We start from the raw sequence: 25,856 nt of genomic DNA, 5'->3' as shown, positions 1-25,856 counted from the left end.
AGTGTATGTGAAAGGTAGGACATGCCCTGGTGTGTTTGGCATGTCCTGATAGGGAATTACAGACCATTTTGTTTTTCACTATAGCAAGGCCACTTGTTCCCCATAGGACAGAATGGGAAGTTTGTTTATAACATCATTTAAACATAACTTGGCCTGGGAACTAGGTGGGAAAATTAGATTTAGTATGCCTGAACTCAGAATCTAACAATGCATCTTTTAGTACAGGTGATTTTTACATTCTGTGTTTGAAAATACCACTTTTAGGAAGTAGGTATTTTCTTGCTCAGTCATCCGGTGTGCCTCTGCTGGAATGTGGATTGTCTGTCTGGGTTTTGGACAACAGATAGCTAGGAAGCAAGGGTGGATCCCGATAGGCTAGGTAGGTCAGGAAATGGCTGAATAGACCTGGGCTGCGATGGGGGAAGAGGGAGGAGATTTCCTTGCACCTCAAAGGGCCTGGTTTGCCTCTTACAATGCCGTCTCCACCCCCTGCCGGGAACACACACCAGAGAAGGCAGAACTGTTTCTGGCTGGGCACAGACACCCTCCTCCTAGAGGATCAAAGGATTTTTGGATACAAATGCTGGGGCCAGACCCCTGAACTTTAGAGGGACTACCACTTTGCTGTGCACTTTGCTGTGTTGGCCTGCAGTGGCTGCTTCTGTTTTGGGTAGTTAAAGGACTGGACTGAACTTTCTGCAATCTACTTTTGTGAGTTTCTCCAAGGGCTTGAGGTAGAGTTTGCCCCTTGTTCAAGAAGTCCCAGGAACAGCAAAGGCTTCAAGCTCTTCGGCCCTCAGCACTATGGACTGTGTGTTTTGCGCTGTGACAGAAAAAAAGCAACTCAACGACGTCTACGAGGCCGCTGCCGACTCTGTGTCCTGAAGGCACCATAGAGGGCACCGCCACAACTCTGCACCATGACCCTGGTCTCACCAACAACACCTGCTGGTGTCACCATCGAGTCGCTGCTCGCACCGTGACCTGTGTGCACCGCACTCCGCACTGCCTCGCTTCACGCCGAAGCCTGGGCAGCACAGGCAGCACCGTTGCAATGCGGCACCATGACCCTCGTCTCACTGATGATGCCTGCCGTTGCTCGTACTGCAACCTATGGACACCGCACTCCACACCGCCTCACTTCATGACTATGCCTTGGCCTCCCGACGCCGCTGCTCCATGTCGAAATCGATGCTGCTACTTGCACCGTGGTTTGGGGACACTACTCGTAAAGTTACACTATGCATTGCCCTCATCCTGCACCGCAGCCTTAGCCTACCGACGCTGGCACCATCGACTCCTGTTCATCAGCCGACTACAGCGCTTCAGCAACGACGACGACGCTCCTTGCACCATGCCCTGCCAGCAATATGACGAACACCACCTTCCCCTCGCACCGCAACCCTGGTCTCACCGATGACACCATCTGACACTGCCACCAAGCCGCTGGTCTAACCGCAACCTGAGGGCACCGCATGCTGCACCTTGCACCTCGCACCACAGCACCTGATGCCTGCGGACACCAGCGCTCCTGATCCCAACAGAAAGGTGCTTGGCCTGCAGAGTGAGTGACTTCAAGGGCCTCCGTGCCCTGCATCTCTAACAGTTTCTGTTTGCGGGTCTTCATGACACCGTAGCTGGTCCGTGGCGCCACAACCAGCCTGAACTGCTTGGATTTGTTTGCTCACGGTGCCGTCTTAGCCCTGGACGAAGCTATATACTTCAAGGATCTTTTTTTAAAGCGTATTTTGATAACTGAAGATTTTTAAGTACTGTATTGTGGATTCTTATAGTTTTTGGGCTTGTATATAAAAATATTGACTATTTATCTAAACTGGTATGGTATCCTTTTGTAATGATTACACTGTATTACTGTCGGTTATGTGCCCATGCTTTACACACTGCCTCTAAGATTAGCCTGACTGCTCGTGCCAAGCTACCAAGGGTGTGAGCAGGGGTTATTTTAGGAGTGTAACTCCCTTATCCTGAATAGGAAGAAGGGTCCCTACCTGGACAAAGGTGCAAGCCCTTGCCTACTAGCGGAAAGCACTCATACCTTCCAGAGCTCATTGCCTATCCCCCCTAAAGGCCTATCAACCACCCTGCTTAGCAAAACAGACCCCATGCTCACCTCTCTACAAAGAAATGCAGCCACTGGGAGATCCAACTCCAATTAACTTATCAGGATCCCCGATTTTGCCACACCAAGCCCAGATCCCCTTGTCTTTATGCCTCAATTAGTGCCCTCGCTAACGGACCTTGAAGCTGTGAACCTCCAAACAGCCAGCCCAGCTCAGAGCATCCATAACTTGATTCTCGAATTGAGGAACCTTCCACTTCTTACCTTCCACTCTCTCTCTCTCTCTAAAAGCAAGCTTAGTCAAAAATCATTACTCAACCCGCAAATTAAACCTTACCATCAGCCCCTGTCACTGGCTAAAAGAAACTATTGCCCTCGCAAACAACTTAACTATCTATCAGAGGATGAAACACTAGCTCTTCTACTATCCTACGAGTATACACCTGCCTCTTCTAATCCCACTGACAAGGAAGGCGAAAACAAAATCAATACGGTCTCAATTAACACAAACAGAACATCCACGTGTAGAAACAGAGGAGTGAACAGCAACAATCTAAAACGAGTACCCTTATCCACCTCTACCCTCAACATAACAGAACTCTGTGTCTCCACTCTCCGGTCTCCTACATAACTGCAGATCAGCAGTGAAACATGCCTCTGACATTGCCGAACCCATCCTGAGTCAAGAAATTGACGTGGCAATCTTAAGCGAATCATGGCTCATCGAAGCATCATTGCCCTGTATGGATCTATTGGCGCCTCCAAACTACAACATCGTAAGGCTAGAAAGACAAATAAAAAAAGAGGGTGGTATCGCTTGCATCCATTGCTCCAACCTCTCCGTTACCCATCTCTGCTCTGACCCTCTTGACTCCTGTGAATACCTTGCTCTTTCCATAAGTAACAACTCTAACCAATTGTGCAAATTGCACACCTCTACCACCCTCCGAATGACCCATTCATCGACCACCTCATGGAAATCACTACAGCAAATGCCTGACCCCACTCCAATGATATATTCCCAGGAGACTTTAATCTTCACTTGAATTACCTCAATGACGTTCAGGTCAACATCCTTAAAGACTTCTTAGCTGACCAATCACTTACTCAAGCCTGCACTCTACCAACACACTCAAAAGTCTCCAGGCTGGACTGGATCATCTCAAAGGAAATGGTTATCAGGCTAACCTCAATTGCTCCTTGAGACTGATCAGACCACCATGCTATTTCCTTCCTAAAAGTGCAATTAGTGAAACCAAAATTATGGCTCCGGGACACTAAAGGCCTAGACTATGAGACTCTGGTAGCGATGGGAGTTGGGTCTTCCCCCTCCCCCCAAGCTATCAAATGTCTGCAAACTTACAGACCACTACAACTCAACAATGTCTGATATAATTGATTCACTAGCCCCATTAAAACTAAAAAGAACTCAGGCTAAAGACAAAAATCCCTGGTTCAATGGGTCACTAAACAACGAAAGGAGAAATCTTCGACTGCCAAAAAGGAATTGGAGACAACAGCCCTCCTCCCCCAGCTAAAACTTCATAGAAAGACCAGAAATGCATACAATAAGATCATTCTCAAATTAAAAAAAATAATTCTTCAGGATGGAACTGGAGAACGCTAAGAACAGACCTCGTAAGTGCTTTCAAATGGTAAAACAGCAATCGTACAAACTGGCAAAAACCTTCTAAAGAAACAACGAAATCTCTAATAAGCTGTGATGAGTTCTCCTCCTTCTTCTTGGCCAAAATCAACTGTCTAGGAAACAAGTTGAATTCCACCGCTATCGTCCGCTCACATCCTTCAGTGATATCCCCAAACTTCGCTACACACTCCCTACAGGCGGTACCCAAAAACCAAGCCCACTTGGTTACCTTCAACTTATATGACAACCATACCATATCGAAACTCTTTTGTCTATAAAACCAAACAACCACTTCAATGACTTGCTCCCATCTAACTGCTTATCTACAGCCAACCATTTTATCATACCCATCTGGACCACAATAACCAACGCTTCCCTAATGTAAGGGTCCATAACAGACTCTATAAAATCTGGTCAAGTCATATCCATTTTAAAGAAACACACACTGAATCCTGCTGAACCGGACAAATTCAGACCAATATCTAATATTCCTCTACTAGCGAAATTACTTGAGAAATGTGTGCAACAACAACACATCGTCACGTTCAACCTGCTAGACGAATGCCAATATGGTTTCAGGCCAGATCACAGTACTGAAACTACTATTCTCCATATAGTAGATGATCCTTTCCAAGCTCTAGATCAAGGCAAATCATGTCTCTTAATTTTTTTGGATCTATCTTTGGCGTTCGACACAGTTAACCATGACAAGCTACTAGAACGTCTGGAAATGGGATGAAACTAGGGGGAACCGTTCTGGAATGGTTCAAATCCTACCTATAGAACGGGTCCCAGAGATTCTTAGTTAATCGTAATTTATCCTCTGATTACGATTGATGTCCCCCAAAACTCAACTCTCTCCCCAACTCTTTTTAAATTCCATTTGGAACCATAAGCTGATATTCTACATATCACCAACATCTCTTTCCACATGTAAGTAGACGACATTCAGATCTACATAGAAATGTAATCCCTAGAGGAAATCAAACAATAGGCGGGATCTAAAGCTGACTGTTCAATGGCTTCCTAGCAACTAGCTCAAACTTAATGCGCAAAAAAACAAATTCCTTCTTATTTCCCCTTCAAAAAGGTCCATTGACATACTTGAATGGACCAGCTCGATCACCATGCTGAATTGCACCCCGACCATAATTGATTGAGCCAAATCACTAGGAATCACACTGGACAAAAACCTGAATATGCAAGCCTACATCCAACACTGGTCAAAAATGCCAGGTCTCCCCTGAGCTACCTGAGAAATCTTGAACCATTCCAAGATACATCAGACCTTAAAATGGCAGTACAGGCCTTAGTTATCTCTAGAATCTAATATGGATGCTCAACCTTATCTGGCCTCCCCAAGATCTCAACAGCTCCCCTAAAAGCATGTCTTAACACAGCCGCAACATTCCTAACAGGCTCAAAACATTTCGACCACATTTCATCGCACCTGAAGGCGCTGAACTGGCTTCCATATGAAGCCAGGATACAACTCAAAATGGCCTGTTATCACTCACAAAGCGGTACACTCTAAGTTTCCTTCGTATCTTGTTCAGAAAATCATGGGGGCATATTATCAAGGGGGTTTATCTCCGCTTTTTTGGCTTTAAAAGCCAAGAAAGCAGAGATAGAATTATCTCGTTATTACCTAGCTGTCGTTAACACCAGTTAGCGACAGCTAGTAGGAGATAGCGACCATCTTGGGCCCCACTTTGCATGTCAGTGATATTTATCACTAATGACATGCAAAGTGGCCATGCCAAGATGTTAGCGACTGGAAACAGTTGCTAACATCGCTATCTCCTATTACCAACTTTTGGAGATATTCGCACTAAGCGCGAATATCTCCAAAAGCTAACACATGCCCTGAGCAGTTCTTAGCCATGTTATCCAATGGGAGGTGGATAACATTGCTAAGAGCATTAGCTCGGTAATGCATGAATATTGCTGACTTTTCAGCGATGTTCATGCATTGCGGCCGTTTTTTATCACATTTGCGATAAACCTTGGTAATACCAAGGTTTATCTGCGATAAAAATCGCCGCAGTTCAGCTGTAAATTTTTATCTCTAACCAAGCAATAGCGATAATTATTGCTATTGCTTGGTAATATGCCCCATGGTTTCCAGAGGAGGCAGGCACTCCTGGTGTGCCAGGGATTTTGTGCTGAAACCACCCCTCTTCTGGAAGAAAAAAACATACAACAGAGATTTCTCTGATAGCTGCACCCAGAATCTGGAACTCGCTGCCGCCCAACATCAGAAGAATACCATCTCTATCAAGATTTAAAAAGGAATCAAAGACTTTCCTAATGTGCAAATTCCTACCTTAAACTCTCTGAGTGCATCTACAGTGTCAGCAGCCCAGCGATCTGCTACTGTTCTGTACTTGAGCTCTACCAGGGATAGCCGATCTTGTTTTCATATATGTTACCCATGTGATTCTCATTTCATTGTTGTTGCTTACCACGCTGCATCATATTTGCCTCACTGTCACTTGAAGGGGCTAAGGCTGGTGTTGTGTAGTCTTCCTCTGCTCCTGTCAATGTTTTTTTCTCCCCCAACTGCACACTTCTTTGCCGCTCTTACTCCTTGTAAATAGCTTGTTATATCTGCACTGTATTCGTATGGTCACCTGCTCCAATCCTGTATTTAACTTGTTGTTGTTTAACCCCTTCGATGCGGATGACAAAGCCAGCTCGTCATGGGCGTTACCTGCGCTACGCGGATGACGAGCTGGCTTTGTCACAAACCGCGCGTTTTTCAAAATTCAGCGCACAGCGGGAAAACCTGCTAGCACGGTAGCGGTTAATCTTGTAAATAACTTCTATCGCTGAAAGCGCTCTGATACCCAAACGAGTCATGTTCGCGCTATACAAAACAGTTAATAAATAAATTAGCCTCACGAAAGTAATCATTCTTGAATTTACAGTTTATTCATACACAAAGAAACTGTTCCAAAGGGAGCGGACCTTTTAGAGCAGTGGTCCCCAAACTATTTCGACCCGTGGCTCCCTTGACCCATTGGTCATTGCCTGTGGCTCTCCACTGTAACTTTTTTTGAAGGGTGGGGAAGATGTAAGGCTCGCGTCTGGAGTACTTGCATTTTTCTCAATAAAAATAATTGGGATGAAGCTGATGAAGGTATTATAATCATATACGCAGAGTGTTTCGTATTGCTAAAGCGGCTCCTCTAATAAAATATTCCTAGTTACACTTCTTTGCCCATAACTCTCAAAGTTTATCCCACTTACAGTGCTAGATAACACCCCTATGCATTTAGGCCCCATTGCCAAAGTGTTTGTGCACTTGAAGAATACTTGCATGCACTTCCATTTTTACCCATGTCATATGTCTCAGCAGGGTGACTCACAATTTTTTTAACGCATTCAGCTTAATTTTTGCTGTCTCCTCCCAAAAATTGCCTCTAAATCAACACAAGTAAATTAAATTCCTCTTCTTTTTTTAAACATCCCGCTTTCCTGCTTCCAAATGTTGACATTATGCCGTATATGGTGTTTTACTTCTCTGCGCTCAAGGAGAGAGCAGGCCTGTCTGGAAATATGTGTGTACTGAAAGAAATGTGTACTTGAAGTACCTATGTTTCAAGTAAAAAGGTCAATACTTAATAATACTTGGTGTGTTTAATAGACAGGTCAACTGTACTTTCCTGATAACTTGCATTGGTGTAAAATGCATTTGGAAAAAAAACGAAACTATTAACGAGTGTAACAAAATAAATCAGGCATCTTCTGCTTACTTTGGGAGTGTTGGTACATGGGGATCCAGTGAAATATGAAAGTTATCTCCCTCGACATGCCATCAATTAAGCACTGTGTTTACAGGTTTAGGCATGTCACTTACAAATCATCGACATCATGTGTTTAAGTCTAATTAGTATAACTGACGCCAACAGACCCTTCAACATTAAATGCAATAAAGTTCTTGGTGGGCGGCTGGTTTGACGGCTCCCTAGGGAGCAACGGGGCACAGTTTGGGAACCACTGTTTAGAACCTTAGGGTGATGGCTTGTATATTGAAGCAAAGTATTATGGGCAGTAGGCTTTGTGTATAGCCTTGTATCTAATTTGCCTTCATACACCATAATAGTCGAATATAAGTAATCACTGGACTCATTACTGGAGTGAGACATGAAATTCAAATCCAATGAACAAGTGTTGAGATACTCTAAAAAATATTTGTGAGACTCCAATGTTATCCTTGCAGGAGTGAAAAACTAGTTTAAGAGTTTTTCACTACCAGGACATGTAAAACTTAACATTACATGCCCGACTTTTTACGTACAGAGCATCCTGCCCTCTGGCTGTCCAGGGCCTTCCATAGGGATGACATATGTATTAAGAAATGAAGATTTGGGCCTGGGAAAAGGTGTATATTGCCAGGTCGACATAGCAGTTTAATACTGCACACACAGACTCCTCAATGGAAGGCCTGCCTGAGGTATGTTTAAAGGCCTACTTAAGTGCTGGCACAATCAGTGCTGTAGGCCTACTAGCAGGGTCTAATGTACAGACCTATGGTACACATAGCACAAATTTAATAGGGTCTTATAAGTAAACTAAATATGCCAATTGGGCATAAACCAATATTATCATGTTTAGAGGAGAGAGCACATGCATGTTAGCACTGGTTAGCAGTGGTAAAGTGTACAGACTCATAAGGCCAACTAAAATGAGGTCAGAAAAAAATGGAGGTGGAAGACAAAAAGTTGGGGGGAAGACCACCCTAAGGCTGACAGGTCTAGCAGAGAAAATGTATGCTGTTGGTGTGTTCTGTTAGTGATAATAAGGCACACTGCACCGATGAAACGTTCAACAAGGTGACACAAATTATAAAGTTATTTGGTATATTTAGCAATCCGGATTCCTCCGTTGTGGGCTCGCTTTGATATTTTATTTGTGTCATATTACAAACTAATAGTGTAACACGCTCAGAAAGGAATGGAAACTATGTTAAAGATCAGTCGGTAAAATCATATCTTCTTTTTAACCATCAGTGAACGTGCTTTTCTAATATCGAGGAATGGTACATAGAAATTCAGCAGAGCAGTAATATGTTAATACGAGGCCTCTGTCCCTAGCAAAGAGCGGATGCTCGCTAGGCAAAATCAAAGAGTAGAGTATGGAAAGAAAGAACTCTCTAAAGCACAATATAGAGAGGAATGTGGCGAGCTGTGCATTCACCATACTGTGCAGAATGAATGTTCTGGGTATTCAGGGCCGTGTGCGCACGTGCAAATAAGAGACAAAAGGATACAGTATATAAGGCCGGCTGTGCGCACCCAAACCAGCACAGAGCTTTCCATCAGCAGTGAAGACTCCAAGCAGTCAGCATGGGAAAGGTAAGGTAAAGCTGCCAATGTTTACGTACATCCGCGCAGATCTCTTGGTTATATTTATGGATGGATATATATATGTGTTTTACATACATATCCACGATAGCCTGCTAGTTATTAATAGTTGTATGTATGGAAAACACTTATTTAAAGGGGCAGCTATCTCGATACGAGGTAATATTTGTCCTGCTGAAATCCAGGCTCTAGACACTTTTTAAGCTAGGGCTTAAAGGAGCCAAGTAAAAATATATTTTTTGCCATACCTAGGAGACCAATGATACAGGAATATCAGGTGTTCCTAAGGTATTTTTTTGTAATTACACCGTCAGGGAATAGCCGTAAGTGCTCCCTGGTATATGGTTGAGCACGTCCTGGTTCATAGGGACCAGAATAAGTCCCGATAATGAAGCATGCCACTAATAGAGCGAGTCAGGGTCTTAAAAGAAATAAATATGCATTCCTGATGGAGAGTTTTCAACATTTATGCTTGGTCTGGAGATAGATAGGCCTATAGGAAAGCAGTGTAAGTAGTAAGTAACCCCGGTGAGTGTATCTTCTACTCCCAGTGAAAGGTTCTGCCCTTAACATTGATAAAGTACACCTGCTTAAACACACTAAATAATTTCTTACAATTTACAATGTACAGTTAATATATTCTGTCAAAATCATGTGAGTCATTTAGGTTACATTCCCTATTGATCGTGCCCGCTTCTTGATAGTGTGCTGCCAAGTAACGTCAGAGAGCATGGGCATTACAAGTCCTCTGACCAATTGTGGTATCTCGAATTATTTCTCAAATGTCTGATGATGTTCTAGGTGCATAGACTCGTATTTAGGGTACTACAGATTAACACTCCTCTGCAGCTTGTTCGACAGGACACTTCATAATCACTCAAGCTACCTGGTAAGCTTTCAGAGTAAATGTACGGTTGCATTATTTCACTAGTTGGCTCTTTTATTTAGATTCTTATTTCAAGAGAGAAATCTATCTCTGCCTTAGGCAGAGCCATGATTAAGTTTTGCGGTGCTGTGAAAGACAAAGGACCTGATTTAGATTTTGGTGGCCAAGTTACGCCATCACAACTGTGACAGATATATCCAGCGAAATATAAATCCGATAGGATATCATGGGATTTATATTTCGGTGGACGGGGTATCCGTCCCTGTCGTTGTAACAGAGCAACTCATCCCCATAGTAATGTATTTTGATCGTGCCTCTTTGGACATGTGCCATTGTGAATAACAAGCCAAATTCCAGCCTTTACTCTGAGGTACTGTACTAGTTGTGATGATGTTCTTTTAACATTAATTAGCCAAGGACCTTTAAGGGAAATTCAAAGCTGCCTGGTGAATAATGGACACAAGGGCAAAATAAACAAAAACATGTTTAAAATGTTATAATTAATTTCAGCCAGTGGTAATTCCTTGGTCCACATTACACAATCCACTAACTTTGTTTTCACTCTGCCATAATAGACGGGGAGCTACCTTGTTTTGCCAATCAGTGAAAACGAACTGCCAGCGACACCTCCTCAAAACAGATACCAAAGCACAACCAGACTGATTTTGTCTTTTGTGATTGTCATCAGTAAAGTGCAGCGTCAATAGGAGTAAAGCTGCCCATTTGGGCATATCAGTTGCCTTTAAAAAAAAATCACACACGTCATGTGTAAGATGTTCGCATAAATCTCAGTTACTATTAATTCTCTGAGGTGCTTTCAAAACCATCGTCTGTTTTTTTCTTTATTGCTACAAAGTGGCAAACATTTCGAACAGAAAAGAGTGTACAAAGGGATTCTTATTCAGCGAGACATTAAAGATCTGGCGGGTGTTTTGGTTTACAAAAACCGAGAAGTGTAGTTGAAATTAGTATGGTGCAGCAGCGCCCTTCAGTGTCTGCCCAGCATGACAAATATACATAAAATGTTATCTCATAATGTACAGGACATCTATCAGATGCAGAGATCGATTTTGAAATAAAACTAGTTTGCGAAATCCATTGTTTATGAGAATAAGTTTTGTGGCGTTTGTTTGTTAAGTGACTGGGTGTGTGTGTGTGCAATAGGAAGAGTAGTAGTAATTAGGTGTGAGTGAGAGAGACAAGCTTTTGAGAGGACTGGGGTGAAAAGGAGTGAGTATGAGTGGGTGACTGAGAGTGAGTGAGAATGGCTTGCGTGTGAGTGAGGGTGAGAACGTGAGAGAGTTCGAGACTGAGGAAAGTGAGCATGAGTGTCCATGTGAGTTTGCATATCTGTATGTGTCTGTCTGGGTGGCTGATGTGAGCCTGAGCATGTGTACGTTGTCTTCTGTCTGTGTAAGTGTTTGGCTGGAGGGCTTGGATTTGGTTTGCGTGGATGTCATGGTAGACCTCCATGACGTGTTGTGTGCAGTATTCTGTGTTTACCTGGCATAATGTTCACTCTTGTCTGATAGACTGTAGATATTTTTGCGACATTAGCTGCCTGGCTATCATTGCCACAAAGAGGGCTTTCTGGGCGACTTTCTTGCTACCCTACCCTGACATAGTGTAGGCATGCTTGATCACACATTGGACGTCACTGGCATAGCTGGTGCTCACCGTTCACATGGTGTGAGCGATTGAGATGGCATTCTGGCCTCACTAGCATGGTATTTTCCGATTCCTCAGATATCAGGGGCATTGAGACAACATTAATACTATACATAGCAATAGGGTGGTGAGTTCTTGGCATTATCTGGGCATTCCTATCATGATTATGTCTTTTCCCAGCACAATGGTAGTCAAAAACGCTGCCTTATGGTGGGAATCCCTGGTTTTTGATGATGATTATGAACATGTATGGTTTACAGAATCGATTGCTATGTGAGACAAAAGTACACCTTAGTGTTTGGTGAAAATGGTAAGCTGCTATCTGGGGATCAAAAAACTATATTAATATGAATAATAAATAAAATAAATAATCAAAGGAAAATCTCGTATTTCAGGAAAAATAAATGTTTTCATGAAGATAAAAAAGTTGTGTTTGGATGTATTGAGTTTGTTCAGCAATGAGGATAGCTATGGGAGTTGAATTGTCTTCACTAGACAAAGCAGTGATCCAGATATAACTAATTTGAATCCTGGCAACGTCGACTCAGCCTTTCATCATTCACGCTGGGCAAATTGATAACCATTAAACTATATGTTAGTAACACAGCACTTAGAAATAGTAAAAGTATGCTATGAAATGCTCTATAAAATTAAAGTTATTAATATTTATGCAAAATGGAAATTCTGTATTACAATATTAAAACATCCGTATTTTCAGTAAGTGGCATGATAGTGTTCATGACATGTATTTAAACTTTGAGAGGCAATCATGATTAGTTGGAAAGTTTGTCACTAATATTATTTGCTTGGTTCCATTGGTAACTTATTTCTATGGCTTGTATTACAAAGACCATCAGGCTTGCTCACGTCCTCAACAGCAGCGACCCTAACATTGTGTGATATTTGCCTGTTACAGATCATCTTCTACGAGGACAAGAACTTCAGAGGCCGCTCCCATGAGTGCAGCTCCGAGTGCCCTGATCTGAGCTCTTACTTCAGCCGCTGCAACTCCATCCGGGTGGAAAGTGGCAACTGGGTCATCTACGAGCACCCCAACTTCAGGGGGCACCAGTACTTCCTGAGAAGGGGGGAGTATCCTGACGTCCAACAGTGGATGGGTTACAATGATTCTATCAAATCATGCCGCTTGACACCAGAGGTACCTTTTCCCTCAGTGAACTCACACACTCTTCACATTTGCAAGCTTGATTAGAATACTATGAATAAGTGTACATAGCATAGTTGCCATTATTGGGGGGAAAAACTTTAGAGAGCATGGGCATTACAAGACCTCTGACCAATTGGGGTATCTCAAAGTATGTCTCAAATTCCAGATGATGTGCTAGGTGCATAGACTCGTATTTAGCATAGTCGCCATTATTGGGGAAAACAATCCTGGGACACTTTGCAGCACAGGGCTGCTACAGATAGAACGTTCTTGTTTGCGCACCTGTGTGTTGTAACTGCTTCAGCAACAATATTGCCCGGGGCAGTCTCCACCTTCCCCGAACTGTCCCCGCAAAAATGGGAAAATGGCAACTATGACGTAGGTTCAACATGTTTCTAAACATTATAATTAGAAACAATGTGCATGCTGTACATTTTACATTATTTTTTTGGTGTTGGGAGGTGTATGCACAAAAGTGGAGACACAGGTATATATCATTTACTAAGTGACTTGTTTCAGTGCAATTTACTGCACAACCACATTTTAAGACGGTACCTGGGTGGCTATTGGAATATGCTTTTCGAATATGAATTCTAAATTATACCTATTTCGTGGGTTCGTAATCTGGTCATGCAGTGCTTCAGATGATAATAAGCATTCTTCATGTTCAATTAGATGAGTATGCAGATGTAAAGCAGATTCACAATTTCAGATGACATTATTTAGTTTAACATGTACTGGGCCTACTAATATTTGTTTGTTGATCAATTAGACATTCCACTCTAATTTGGCCTTCTACTCTCCAAATAACGCCCAACTGTGCACGTTCTAAAAAATCGACCACTTTTATAATTAATAAACCATTCAGCAAGTATTACCTGATATCTTGTTCCGGCACTTCAAACCTCACTGACATGCATCATCTACATAACCATACAGTATTGTGCCATCACACGAACAACATAATGGTCTCTTCTTAAAAGCCCTGTAATAGATCCCGGAGAAGCATGCAGGATTTAAATTTCACTGCACTATACATGTGTCTGTTAACATTAGCCAAAAGTTTCCCCTTTATATAAGGCCCCGGATTCGTTTACACTTTCAATCCGGTATTGAAAGCTCACTCATTCCAAGTCCTTGCTAAGAGATATAAATTCAAAGTCAAAAAGCAAGAGACACCTGGGCTTGATGTATTAAAAGGTTTATTCAGGATACATCTTCCACCTCAGCCTCCTTCCGCCGCTCCCTTTCCTTCTCCAACCGACTTCACATTTAAACTATAAGATTCTACACTTGGAATTTCATGAACTTTATTCTAAACACAAGGTGAACACAGAACCCCCATGGTGGAGAACTCCAAGACAAAACAGTCAGGACCCACAGTCGTCTTCCAATAGAACGTTTGGATACAAGTACTGCTGGGAAGGTTACAGGCAGCATACCCTCCTCAGATCTTTCCTGTATGTATCTTTTTTATCTGTCTCAAAAAACTTCCTGAACTTTGACTGACACCGGTCATCTGACACACATGTACTCACTAACCCACTGTACCAAACTCTTCTGACTTGACAGCATATCAATATTTATTGGCTTATTAGCAAGCAAATGAAAGAACTGAATAAACAATGGATTGATACAGTTATCAGACCCCGTTCGAGGGGCCATAGGGTGGACAGGAGCTATTGGATCTCAATGGTGGTGTTTGGGGTCATTCGCCCTTGGTTTTCTGAAGTCCATCCTTCTATAGGACAACTACATTTCATTAGCACTTGAGATTCAAGGTAGGGAGGGACAGCAGTCCAAAGACTCTCTGGAATCTAGAGGCTCTGAACTAGGTCCAGGCAAAATTTCTGTTAGCAGGGCATAATTAGCATAATTTTGGTAATTTGGTAAAGTCCTGAAATGACCCCATTAGGCCACAAAGCATAGTTATTGTAAGATTTACCACAAATTCCCGGTAACAACACGAACAACCGACGCAAGAAGTTTTTGTTCACGGTGTTTTCATTCTTTTGGAGTTTTGTTTTTCTTGAAATGCATCATGGTGTCCAGCTCCATGCTAAAACACAGTGCCAAATGTCTGTTTTGGAATTCACGTAATTAAATGTAATTTCACATAATTTTGCTAAAATGGCATATAATTACGCAAAGGCAAACTACATGAATTTTATGCTCCCCCACTCTGAACTCAAGCAGTCAAACAATAAACACATTGAGGGAACGTCCAACCCTCTTTAGAAAAATAGAAATACTTAAATAACACTATCGCTCAAGAATGTACATAAGAAATGGGCAGCACTACAGGGAAAGTATTCTCTGGTTGCTGCGGGAATTCATACACAAACAGAAGATTTAGATTTAAGCACAGGTACAGGTTCTTTATGGGTGAATGGAGACGTTTTCTTGGGTTTTGTCACCCGTAGGTCAATCTGTATGCTTTGACTAGGCAGGTTGCAATAATCACAACAAAGTACAAACAAAATCTGTTATAAAAGTTCTGTTAAGGAGTTTGGGGTTACCTGAGGTGAAGCGCACTCGGGATCTCCAAGTAAGGATGTGCATTGTCAAAGTTGTCCAAGGTCATTAGCTCCTTACCTCACTGTATCACGCCCCTCTTCACAGAACTTAAAATCTTAAACCACAAAAAGCTTGAGACTTGAGTCTCTGGAATTGAAAAGTTACATTCTCTCCATGATTCACATAACCTACTACCTCCTTGCACTAAGAGAGTGATACTGTCTCTGCCTTTAAGAAATTGATGTGCTATTACTAAAATGCTTCAGGTAAGAAACATTATCTCAAGATTAACAATTACACCCGCTGAAGACTTAAGCCATAACTCCTCACCGGAGCCTGAAACGTTTCTAACCTAGAAGGGACTTCAAATGAGATCTGGCTCCCTGGAACATGATGTCTCACATAGTTTTGGCAAAAATCATGTTTTTGTGCCTTAGGACTCTGTGCACTTTAACACCGCTAACCAGTGCTAAATGGGAGGGCGGAGTTAGGCACAATTGACGAATATTATCCTGTATGTGAGCGCAAATCAAAGTGTGTCAAATATTATCATGTTTAGGCAACTGAACATAATGCATTTAAGAATGTGAGCACATATCAGGACTTAATCTTCCCTGAATTCTATCCATCTTGGAGAACAAGTTCAGACTTTATACTCTTGATGTAAACGGTCCCTCCTCTATGACATAATAGAGAACTTATACAGTATTGCTTTCTGTCTGCCAATAAAGACCCTTCTTAGAGTTGATCATTCCACTGCTGTTGTCTGGCTGTTAGTGCTTGCTTATTTTCGTGTAATGAATTTAAGTGAGGAAGGTACTGGGGGATAATTCCCATATTATTTAGAAGGTAATTATATTACTCGTAATCCTATTGCCTTCCTTTACTTCATACTTGCCTGCCACCTTCCCTTTATAAGCCAGGACACTTCAGTGCTTGTAGTCTGTGCTTGACAACCAAACAGGAGGAGTGGCAGGGAGATGGCTATTTCTTTTAGCTGTACTGTTGGGACTGGTGTCTTGAGAGGTAGTGCTACCTCATCTGTAATGAATTAAAGCAAGGGAGTTAGACTTAGAGTAATGTAATTACCTGGTAAGTAATTACGGCATTTGCAACGGTTTCATTGTGATAAAATAGCGATGCTTCTGCTCTTCAACTATTAAGACATAAGCCAGCTTAAAGATGTGGCAGAGACAGCTTTGTATCTCTCTTAGTGCTCACTTTATGCAATAAAGCCCCAAGTGGCTTCCTCTGAAACACAGCCATAGTCAGGATAAACATGTGGGAATTAACCAGGTAAATGTAGGCACTGATGTTTTTTCTCCACGGCAGTCATGTAAACGCAGAAAAGTAAAGTGGCATGGAGGAATTAAAGGTGGGAATCAATGATTTCCACCCATCTGAAATCACCCCTCCTGCACCACGCCGCTCAAAATTGAGCCCACAATGGAAATTCAGGATTGGTTAACTTTTAGCTATTTGTAATTGCTTCTTGTGATCCATACATGCATAACATTAATGCCCTTGTTGATAATGACATATTTCAGTTTCTCATTAACAAATGATCATGTGTTATACATTGCATCATTTATTATTTTCTCTCCATCTACTCCTGTGGTTAAAAGTAAAAACCTTGATCTCAGCAAACATAATGACATATTATACATGAAATGCTTGAAGTGTAAAATGTATGCTCTTCAAATTGAATTGTGTATTGAACTTTGTAATGCTTTTGCAACATTTCCTATATTGGACGTTTGTTTAGCATTTCAATTATCTTTCAATTTCAGCACCATGGCTCTAACAGAATAAGGATTTATGAGAGAGAAAACTTTGGAGGCCAGATGGTGGAGTTCTCTGAAGACTGTCCAAATGTTTTTGAACAATTTCAGTACAATGACATTTACTCCTGCAATGTGTTCGAGGGGCACTGGATTTTCTATGATGAGCCCAACTATAGAGGACACCAGTACTACCTGAGACCTGGAGAGTACAGGAAATACACCGACTGGGGTGCTATCAGTCCCAGAGTTGGATCCATTAGACGACTCAGAGAGAAATATTAAGATAATTCTCATCATAAAATACAAGTCAGAAATCTGCATGTACTACAATAAAATCTTCTGAAATTGACTGCTAAATGTGTGTATTATCATTTCTTACTTTATTTCAGAAAGTGTTTTTCACTGGCAGAGGTTTGTATGTTCAAGGATATAAATCCTATCATCAGATTTTAAAATGCTTTCTAACTTTCATGTTTTTTTAGCATTGAGACCAAATCGATCCCCAGGGACAATTAAATATGGTGTTGATGAGTTACACCTTAAAATAAGGTATCTCTTGTATTGAAATCTAATGCACTGTATTACATTTACATATAGTTTAACGAAAAAAGTTTGAAACAACCTTTTAGTTTAATATTTGTTTCTAATTTTAACGTAGGCATTTTTTTAAAGAATATATTCAACAGAAAATGCCATCTACTGTCTATTGTCCTCTTTTGATTACCACATGTTCTGTTTTTTCCTTCACAAATAATTGATGGAAACTACAGAAATGCGTGAATATGTTCTACAAGGTTTAAGACAAACAGCATTTCAGACCTGGTTGTAACTTGCAGGTAATGGAAACCTTTCAAATATTCTAGGAGAGAATAAGCATCGGTATAAAAAAATGGCAAAGAGACCATTTTATGTATGCCTTGATGTGGGAGGATGTGGGGGTTATGAAGAAGGAGAAGGAAGGGGAAATAGAGAGATTTTGAATGAAACGGAAAGGAAGCTAAACAGAGATAAAAAACATCTATACCACAAAAAAATGCTACCTTTTTGATAGGTAGTTGTACTTTGCTGCACTGATGTTTGAGTGGTATGAACATTTTAGTTCAAGAAAATTGTATTAAAGAAATAAAAGATGACTGTATGTGATACAAAGTATTAAGATCATAACAATACGTCACAAATCTAGTACAATGAAAGTATATGAATCAGACTTTTCAATAAGAGAGAAAAAATCAAACTAACTAAAATATGAACGCCAGTAGAGAACAAGCATATTAGGAACATGTTAGGGGGAGTCAAGGTGGTTTCAAAACTTCCTGTTGGGATGGCATAGGCTTAAAAGCTTTTTTGGCACATGCATCGATATACAATGTAACTGGTGACAACAAGTCCAAACGTTTCATTGTCATACGTAGGCATGAACATTTTGAACAGACTACTTTCAAATCGTTAATATTTACGAAAATATTTGCAGTCAAGGCTTCTGCTGATTATCAAGAAATAACAACTTGATCATGGCAGGCTCTATAGTGTGATAATAGTGAGTGCTATCCAGGGAATATCAATAAGACATTTGCCATTAATATTAGGCAATAAACCTCTGCTTAACTCAGAATTTAGGAAAATGAAAGCCAAAATAGCACACCTGCAGCCACATTACTTGACTGTAAGTTGCTGACCACTAACAAATATGCTGTCAAACAAATGTCTTGTTTCGGGCTTCCTCCTAGTTTGAAGATTTATTTGTAGTCGCTCGTTAGATTTGGAAATATGTACAGGCATATCCATTTATTTGTAACTATGAAATCTGATACCTTTAAGTGAAGCCAAAGGTAGCTCTAGGCATTCAACCTAAAAACAACTGAAATTAGATTCTTTTAGTGGCTGACGATAAATCCCACAAAAGTATGAACCCTGCAAAGGCATATAGTAGCTTCAAGCATTCAAAAACATATGTAGATAACAAAACGTTGACTATGGTATGAATAATCTTCTATGTGACAAAACTAAAAGCACAAAAACACATTCATCATCATCAACATCTTTATTTCGGCAACATGTTTGCCATAAAAGATACAGGAAGAACAATACACATAAAACACTATAAAATCAAGAAATAAAAACACATTCAAGATTACCCTCCGAATTAGCTGTAGGATATGGGCCATCTCCTATCCCTACAAATTAAAGAAAAAGCAAACAAAGGTTCTATTAAATCTATCATTGATTTTAGTGGCAAAATTCAGGTAAGCTCAACGAAACAAAATAACAGAGATCTTTTGAAAATGTTGTGGTACTCTATATGGTGAAAAGACTATTGCCCCCTTAATGGAGTTTAACCACGACATGATCCCTGTTGTCCCCAAAACTGTTACAGTTACTGATTCTGACAGATGTATTCTCGATTGTCCATTGTAATATGGAAAAAGTCAATGCTAATATGAAAAATTATGCACTCATGTATGAGGATGAAATAGCATCTTCATTAGCTAATACGTCCTTTGCAAACTCCACATCAACCCAACTCGCAAATATGTAGTCAGGCAGGCTTTGAGGCCTACGTTTGAGGTCACTGATTGACAGGTCACTGGTGGGGCAGCACATAGCCGGCAGACAAATCACAAACAGGAAACGCTAGAATAATCCCACAGATAGGCGCTGCAACACAATAATGGTTCAGGGAGATTGGCCCAATGAAGTACACATGACCAGAGGGACATGCACGCTCCTAAAACACCCTAAAGTCAGATGCCACATGAGTTGTGAACATATAGCCAATCAGGACACAGCACATGCAGTGGTCACACGCTCACCATGCCGTATTTTTGTACAAGTTACCCACTGGCCACATTGTGTCCACACAAGGTCGAGGACCACTTGTCCATTAGACAATTATAGCTGCCTTAGCCATTCTAAGACGTGTGGTCTCTCTAATGAATCCCCCCACATTGGAAGCTTGAGCTCGACATACAGATGCCTCGCAGCTTACTTGCTCTTTTCGCGTGTGCTGTGGAGTTTTTAGGGTTTTAAGATCTCAGGCATGCGGCAACCCTGGCTCCCACCACTGAAGGCAGTTCCAAGGTTTGCTGTTTTCATCGTTTGAAATTATTGATCAAAAACCCTGAGTTCCATGCTTTTGAGGTCACAAGGCACATATTGACTAGACCGGACTTTGCCTGTGTTTTGGGCACTATCCCACTTTTCTGAAGCTCGGTCACTTTGCCATGCCCTTACAACGCTCAACAGGCCCGATTCACAGAACTAACTTAAGACAAAATCCTAAACTTACTACCATTTTGGTATTCACAGAAGGCACTTACTCATTTTGGTATTCACAGAAGGCACTTACTCATTGATGAGTAAGTGTCTTCTGTGAATATCAAAAATTAGTAACATTATTCATTTTGAGTAACTTACTCATTTTGGTATTCACAGAAGGCACTTACTCATTGATGAGTAAGTTCCTTCTGTGGATACCAAAATGAATAAGTGCCTTCTGTGAATACCAAAATGAGTAAGTTCCTACAGTGAAAACCAAAATGGTAGTAAGTTTAGGATTTTGTCTTAAGTTAGTTCTGTGAATCAGACCCTACTGTAGCAATCTTAGTCACTATCTAGGGACAAAGGACCAACTACGATGAAAGGAAGCAGGTTGTCGGCTGAGGGAGAGGTGGGTGCCTGAGAAGAGAGGTCCTGCAGCTCTAGATGAAGGTAGGACACCGTATGCGCTCAACCCCATATCAACACGCAACTAACAAGCACCTAAAAATGTGCATGCACCGTCCAGGGAAAGCAGTCGGCTCGACCCTAGACAGTACAAGGCAGCATAGGTAAGGGAAAAAAAGGGGCCATGGAGTAGCCTCTGAGTCCCTCACACACGAAAAAGGAGATAGTAGATCACACAGGACTAAGGGAAATGCCCAAAGCTAAAGATAAACAGCCCAAAGTTATCCCAAAAAGAGGTTTCCAGAGAAAATGTGGAGTCCAGATGGCTGACGCCAATAGCGAGGGAGAGCAAATAGCCTACTACTTGCCAGGAAGTGAGTGATACATACACATATGAATCTCGGGGCACATTGCAACCACCAGTGGCACTAAATAGTGACACGTCTCCCCAACACGTACTCCTGTGCACAAGTAAACCATAAAGACGCAACTCACGCCAACTGTGCCTCTGTGCACACACCAAGCGAGACACTTCCTTGGAAGAGCTAGTGATGCCCTCGGAATTCCATATAGAGCATGATGCTATCCATCTCTGAAGACGGGAAACATCCTTTACGATGCAACTTTTACCACGCAGTGCCTTTACAACGCAGGTTTTTCAACGCAAGTCATTACAACGAATTGCACTGGGGGGCGCTCTAGGATAGGTAATAGTTTAATTTACTATCCAACACCTTCCCTACTATCCACGGGGACTGGAGTTGGAATAGTAAATTAAACTATTCACTATCCAGCACCCCCCAACGCAAGTCGTTGTAACGACTTGCGTTGAAAAACCTGCGTTGTAAAGGCATGCGTAGTAAAAGCATGCGTTGTAACAACGTACATCCCTGAAGACTTTCCAGCATTAAATAAAGTATCAATTTTAGGAATAAAAGAGGAAGGGGGACCAATGGCTAATAAAAGAGACTAAAAGTGCCTGGTTAACCAATAATCTCCCTTATTCCCCCAGAACTATCAAAAAGATACCCAACTGAGGCCAAAATAGCGACCAGTGGAGTGTGGAAGACACAACTCCAGAGAAAAAATAAAAGCACCCAGATTACGGTGCACATGTAATATTTTTGGAGGTGGAAATGTACCATATGCACCCTCTGTGATTCACTGCCAGGAACTGCAGAGTAAAATTGAGACTATTCAAAATGTATTACAGCACTTCTGTAGGGACTTCTCCCATGTCACCCACAATTACACTCAGCAGAACGCCAGCACCCTACACCCACTGCATAGCGCCCTTTTGTACAACACATGGTATCAAAATATGAGCACAGAATGGCTCCCATATATCCGCCAAGCCACATTATGCCTGCTTGCTGATCGCACATGCAGTAGGCTCAGACAGGCTTTATTTATCCCAAGAGTTAGCCCCTGAGAAAGCAAAATGCCTTATCCATCTATATCTATACAAGATGAGTGCCATGATCCAACCTAACACAGTAAATTCTAACTGATATGAAACAAACTCAACTGTATTAACCTCTCTATTGAGCCTAACGACATCCAAACCGAGCTAGACAGGATGCGCAAAAAGGGCACTATAGGGAAGGATACTGTTTGGTCCCAAAACTTACCGGAGAAGAGATTCTTGGAGATAGCAAAACCCCCAACTAAATGCATAAACGCATACGCTCCTGCATCTGTCTGTGGACCGAGGGTGGCCCTTAGTGTATCTGGGTAAGTCTTCTTTAACAATAGGAGACATGGAGTTCTTGTGTGGGGCCGTCCAGCTTGAGGATATGAAGGGGAATCAGTCGCAGGGGGAGGGTAGAGTGAGAGCATGATCACCCACTGTCAGGAAATCTGGGACACCAGGGTGGGTGTATACACTTGGCTAGAAGGGAAGGGGCAACCCATAACTGTACAGACACGTACTCTGTATTCTTTATGCTTCAGAGAAAGAGAAATACTTCCAATGAGGACAAATGCTAACAGCAGCACAGTAATGCACATTCCGGATTTGCACTGGGCCATCTCCACGCTGATGAATTTCTACTGGCAGTGTGGCAAGTTTACTTATACTTAGCTCATCCCTGGATGGTACAGACTCTGTTCCCTGGTCACCATGCACACCCAACCACTGGTTATTCCATGAGAAGAACTAACAGACTTATGTCAGCACCTGTTAAGGAAGAAGACAACTCTGCTGCACCATGCTGACAAATAGAGATCTGCAAAAAGAACAATTGATGGACAGAATGCAGAACAATGTCATACATTCACCCTGTGGTAAATAAATAAATAATACCTCTATTTTTGACTAGATATAACAATAACAGATAGCTCAATAAATAAGAGTCAAGATTCGAGGTAGTAGGAGTTTGCAGGTTTAATACAGCATAAAGGACAGGAACAGGACAACCTGCACGGGCAAGATCTGGAATGGCTAGCCAACAGGGGGGCCCCGACAGCTGTCGGGCAGGAGCTGGAATGAGCGCGCTAAAGGGATAACTTTTTTTAATAACAGTGCACAAGCATATATACTTAAACAAAATACATGGTATTCAATACAGTAGGCGTAGCAGTGGGCGGGGTTTGTAGCAGTCGCGAAAGATAAGGCTGAAATGGGTGTAACAAGAGGCGTGAACATAGACATGTGGTGTAGACGTAACGGAATATGTCATAAATGGGGCGGAAACATGGAGGGGGCTACCTAAGGAGCCGAGACCTCTAACCTAGTGGTGCGCGCAAGCTGGCAATGACGTATTACTAGGAGAAGCTGGGGGCTATGACTTCTGCGCTAGAAGGAGAGACGAAAGTCTGGAGAGTCAGAGCGACATGTACCTAAACACTATCTAGTATCTGATGTTTAGAGAACATGTTGATAGAATCCAAAAGTTATCAGGGTAAAGGCTAACAGACACTAAGACTGGTGCATGCATTATTCTACATGTAGTGTGTGTTGAGGAATATTAAATGACCATAAATACAGTATTTCTCTTACATGGAGACGTAAAGGCTAGACGATGACTGAAACTATTGATGCGATTCAGTAGCTTAGGAATGCAGAGAAGGAGGACTGGACTGATAACTGGAATCATAACATACTCTTGGCAGACTGGCAGGCAGAGCCAGGCCGAGCCGGGCACTGTGAGGCAGGAAGTAAGTGAAGGGTCAGGGATATAGGTGGGGGCTGTATCGCTCCTCAACGAGGGTTCAGGAGACAGGAGCTGAATCTGAGTCCGGGCCCTTTTGAGGCCTAGAAACGGGGACTTTTACTGAATTAACGTGCACACTGTGAAACGTGGCAACATAACTTTACATAGACCTAATACTCGTAGCTTTCACGAGAACTGGAAACTGGCATACTAGAGATGGACACAACTGTAATTGCGTCTTTAATCGATGATGGGGAATACATATGCATATTAATCATGCACACATAACATAAGATGGGGAACACGTAGGGACACAGAACATGGCAAAATTTACTTTTCCACATTCCCTCCTTGTCACTACGTTTCCATCAGGAAACATCAATATTCATGATACCATCTATCATTTCATATAGTATCATTTGCTCGTCTCGAATTTTCTTGGAACGGGATCTAGGACGGGACTTGGGACTAGGAATACAAGAGGTAGCACAAATGCCGCAAATCGCAGGGCCACATTGTATACAGAGGCAGCAACTGAATATGATCGCTACTGCAATACCTAGAAATGACAATACTTTCCATCCCCAGGCAGAAATTATACTCCAGAACCAACCGGACCATGTCCAGGTGCCTGGATTCTGGTGTAACTGATGGGCAATTTTATGAAGTCTGGTTATAGCTGAATAAACAGACGGCGCGTTATTAGGAATGAAAATGCAGCAACTAGATCCGATGACTCTACATGCTCCTCCTCTATCGGCCAGTATGACGTCAAGAACGAGACGATTTTGGAGCACGACAAATCTCATAGCAGATTGTTCTTCGGTTAAGTTACCTAGGGCAGAGGCAGTCTCATTCACTACTGCTTCAAGAGTTCTTGTTAACCTACGGATTAACTTACTATTCTGGATAGGTCCTATAAAGAAAAAGAATCCTTTATTGAAGTCTTGATATTGTTCTAGAGTAGTTTCAGTTTGATCGACAATCGGGGACTCGATCTCCCTTCTATGTCTAATGTATACTAGATGTGTGTTTCTATGATAATCGGATGGGGCTAGGAAAACTGGTGGCAGTAGGAAGGCAATGTAACAGGTTCCTTCCCAATCGAGGGGCAGACGAACATATGCGGTCTGACCACAAACAAAATAAGAATGACGTGAAGCTTTGAAAATAGATTTCCCACTGTCACTATACTCGACAATAGTAGTACAATCACTATGTCCTACATGTACGGAACCATTATTTCTGACACATAATTCGCCTTTGACTGGTAATACTGAAATAGCAGGTAAGTCTGGAGTAGGATCAGACTGAACATTCAGGACCATAAAATTCGAAGAATAATTACCCAAATTATAAACTTCATTTTCTAGATCTAACCCTGTTCTGTGGGGAAGACCTTGCTTGTCTGGAAAACATGTACTGTTCAAAAAGGACCTATCTGTTGTGGATGACGTTAACATGGACCAGGCTCCACATGACCCATTATGTGAAAATGGATAAGGAAAGAGTGGCAGAACTCCCTTCGGTGTCTGGAAAGGGGGGAGTCGACCACACACCCAACAATTAGTGGCATTGCTGGTCTGGTGTGAATAATGTAACATACGGATAAATGTATTGTTGCGCATAGCAAGACGATAGGATAGTTCGTGAGGAGGTAGATCACTAAACGTGTGCTCTACTGTAGCATTAGAAAACTTATTTACATGAGAAATTGGAAAACATAAATGAAATGCATAACTCGTGCAGGTAACCATTAAGCTTAAAAACAATATAAAACTTAGAAAAACGATACATCGGATTGAGTTTTGACTAACTCTCTCACTATGGGGGTCTATTTCATACATGTCAGATACCTGTCTAACCGTTTCACCTAGGGGAGGACTTAGACAATTAAACTGGCTGACTTATTTTACTA

General features: G+C 41.8%; 1 protein-coding gene across 1 annotated transcript; it reads left to right on the top strand.

The window, feature by feature from the left end:
• The first annotated feature begins 9,037 nt into the window (after window positions 1-9,037).
• LOC144824618 (gamma-crystallin-3-like) lies at window positions 9,038-17,477 on the top strand. The gene is made up of 3 exons (XM_078683672.1): window positions 9,038-9,088; window positions 12,568-12,810; window positions 17,127-17,477. Exons 1-3 carry the CDS (start codon window positions 9,080-9,082, stop codon window positions 17,400-17,402), a joined length of 528 nt encoding a protein of 175 aa, XP_078539798.1. The 5' UTR covers window positions 9,038-9,079; the 3' UTR covers window positions 17,403-17,477.
• Window positions 17,478-25,856: the final 8,379 nt, after the last annotated feature.

The sequence above is a fragment of the Lissotriton helveticus genome, chromosome 3_1 (assembly GCF_964261635.1).
Source record: "Lissotriton helveticus chromosome 3_1, aLisHel1.1, whole genome shotgun sequence".
Classification (NCBI taxonomy): domain Eukaryota; kingdom Metazoa; phylum Chordata; class Amphibia; order Caudata; family Salamandridae; genus Lissotriton; species Lissotriton helveticus.
The sequence above is the reverse complement of the archived record's forward strand: the minus strand, read 5'-3'. Positions and strand labels throughout refer to the sequence as shown.

Excerpts from the sequence above, each read along its gene's own strand:
- LOC144824618 (XM_078683672.1), top strand. Across the intron at positions 12,811-17,126 it reads CATGCCGCTTGACACCAGAG|CACCATGGCTCTAACAGAAT; the intron begins GTACCTTTTCCC and ends TTTCAATTTCAG.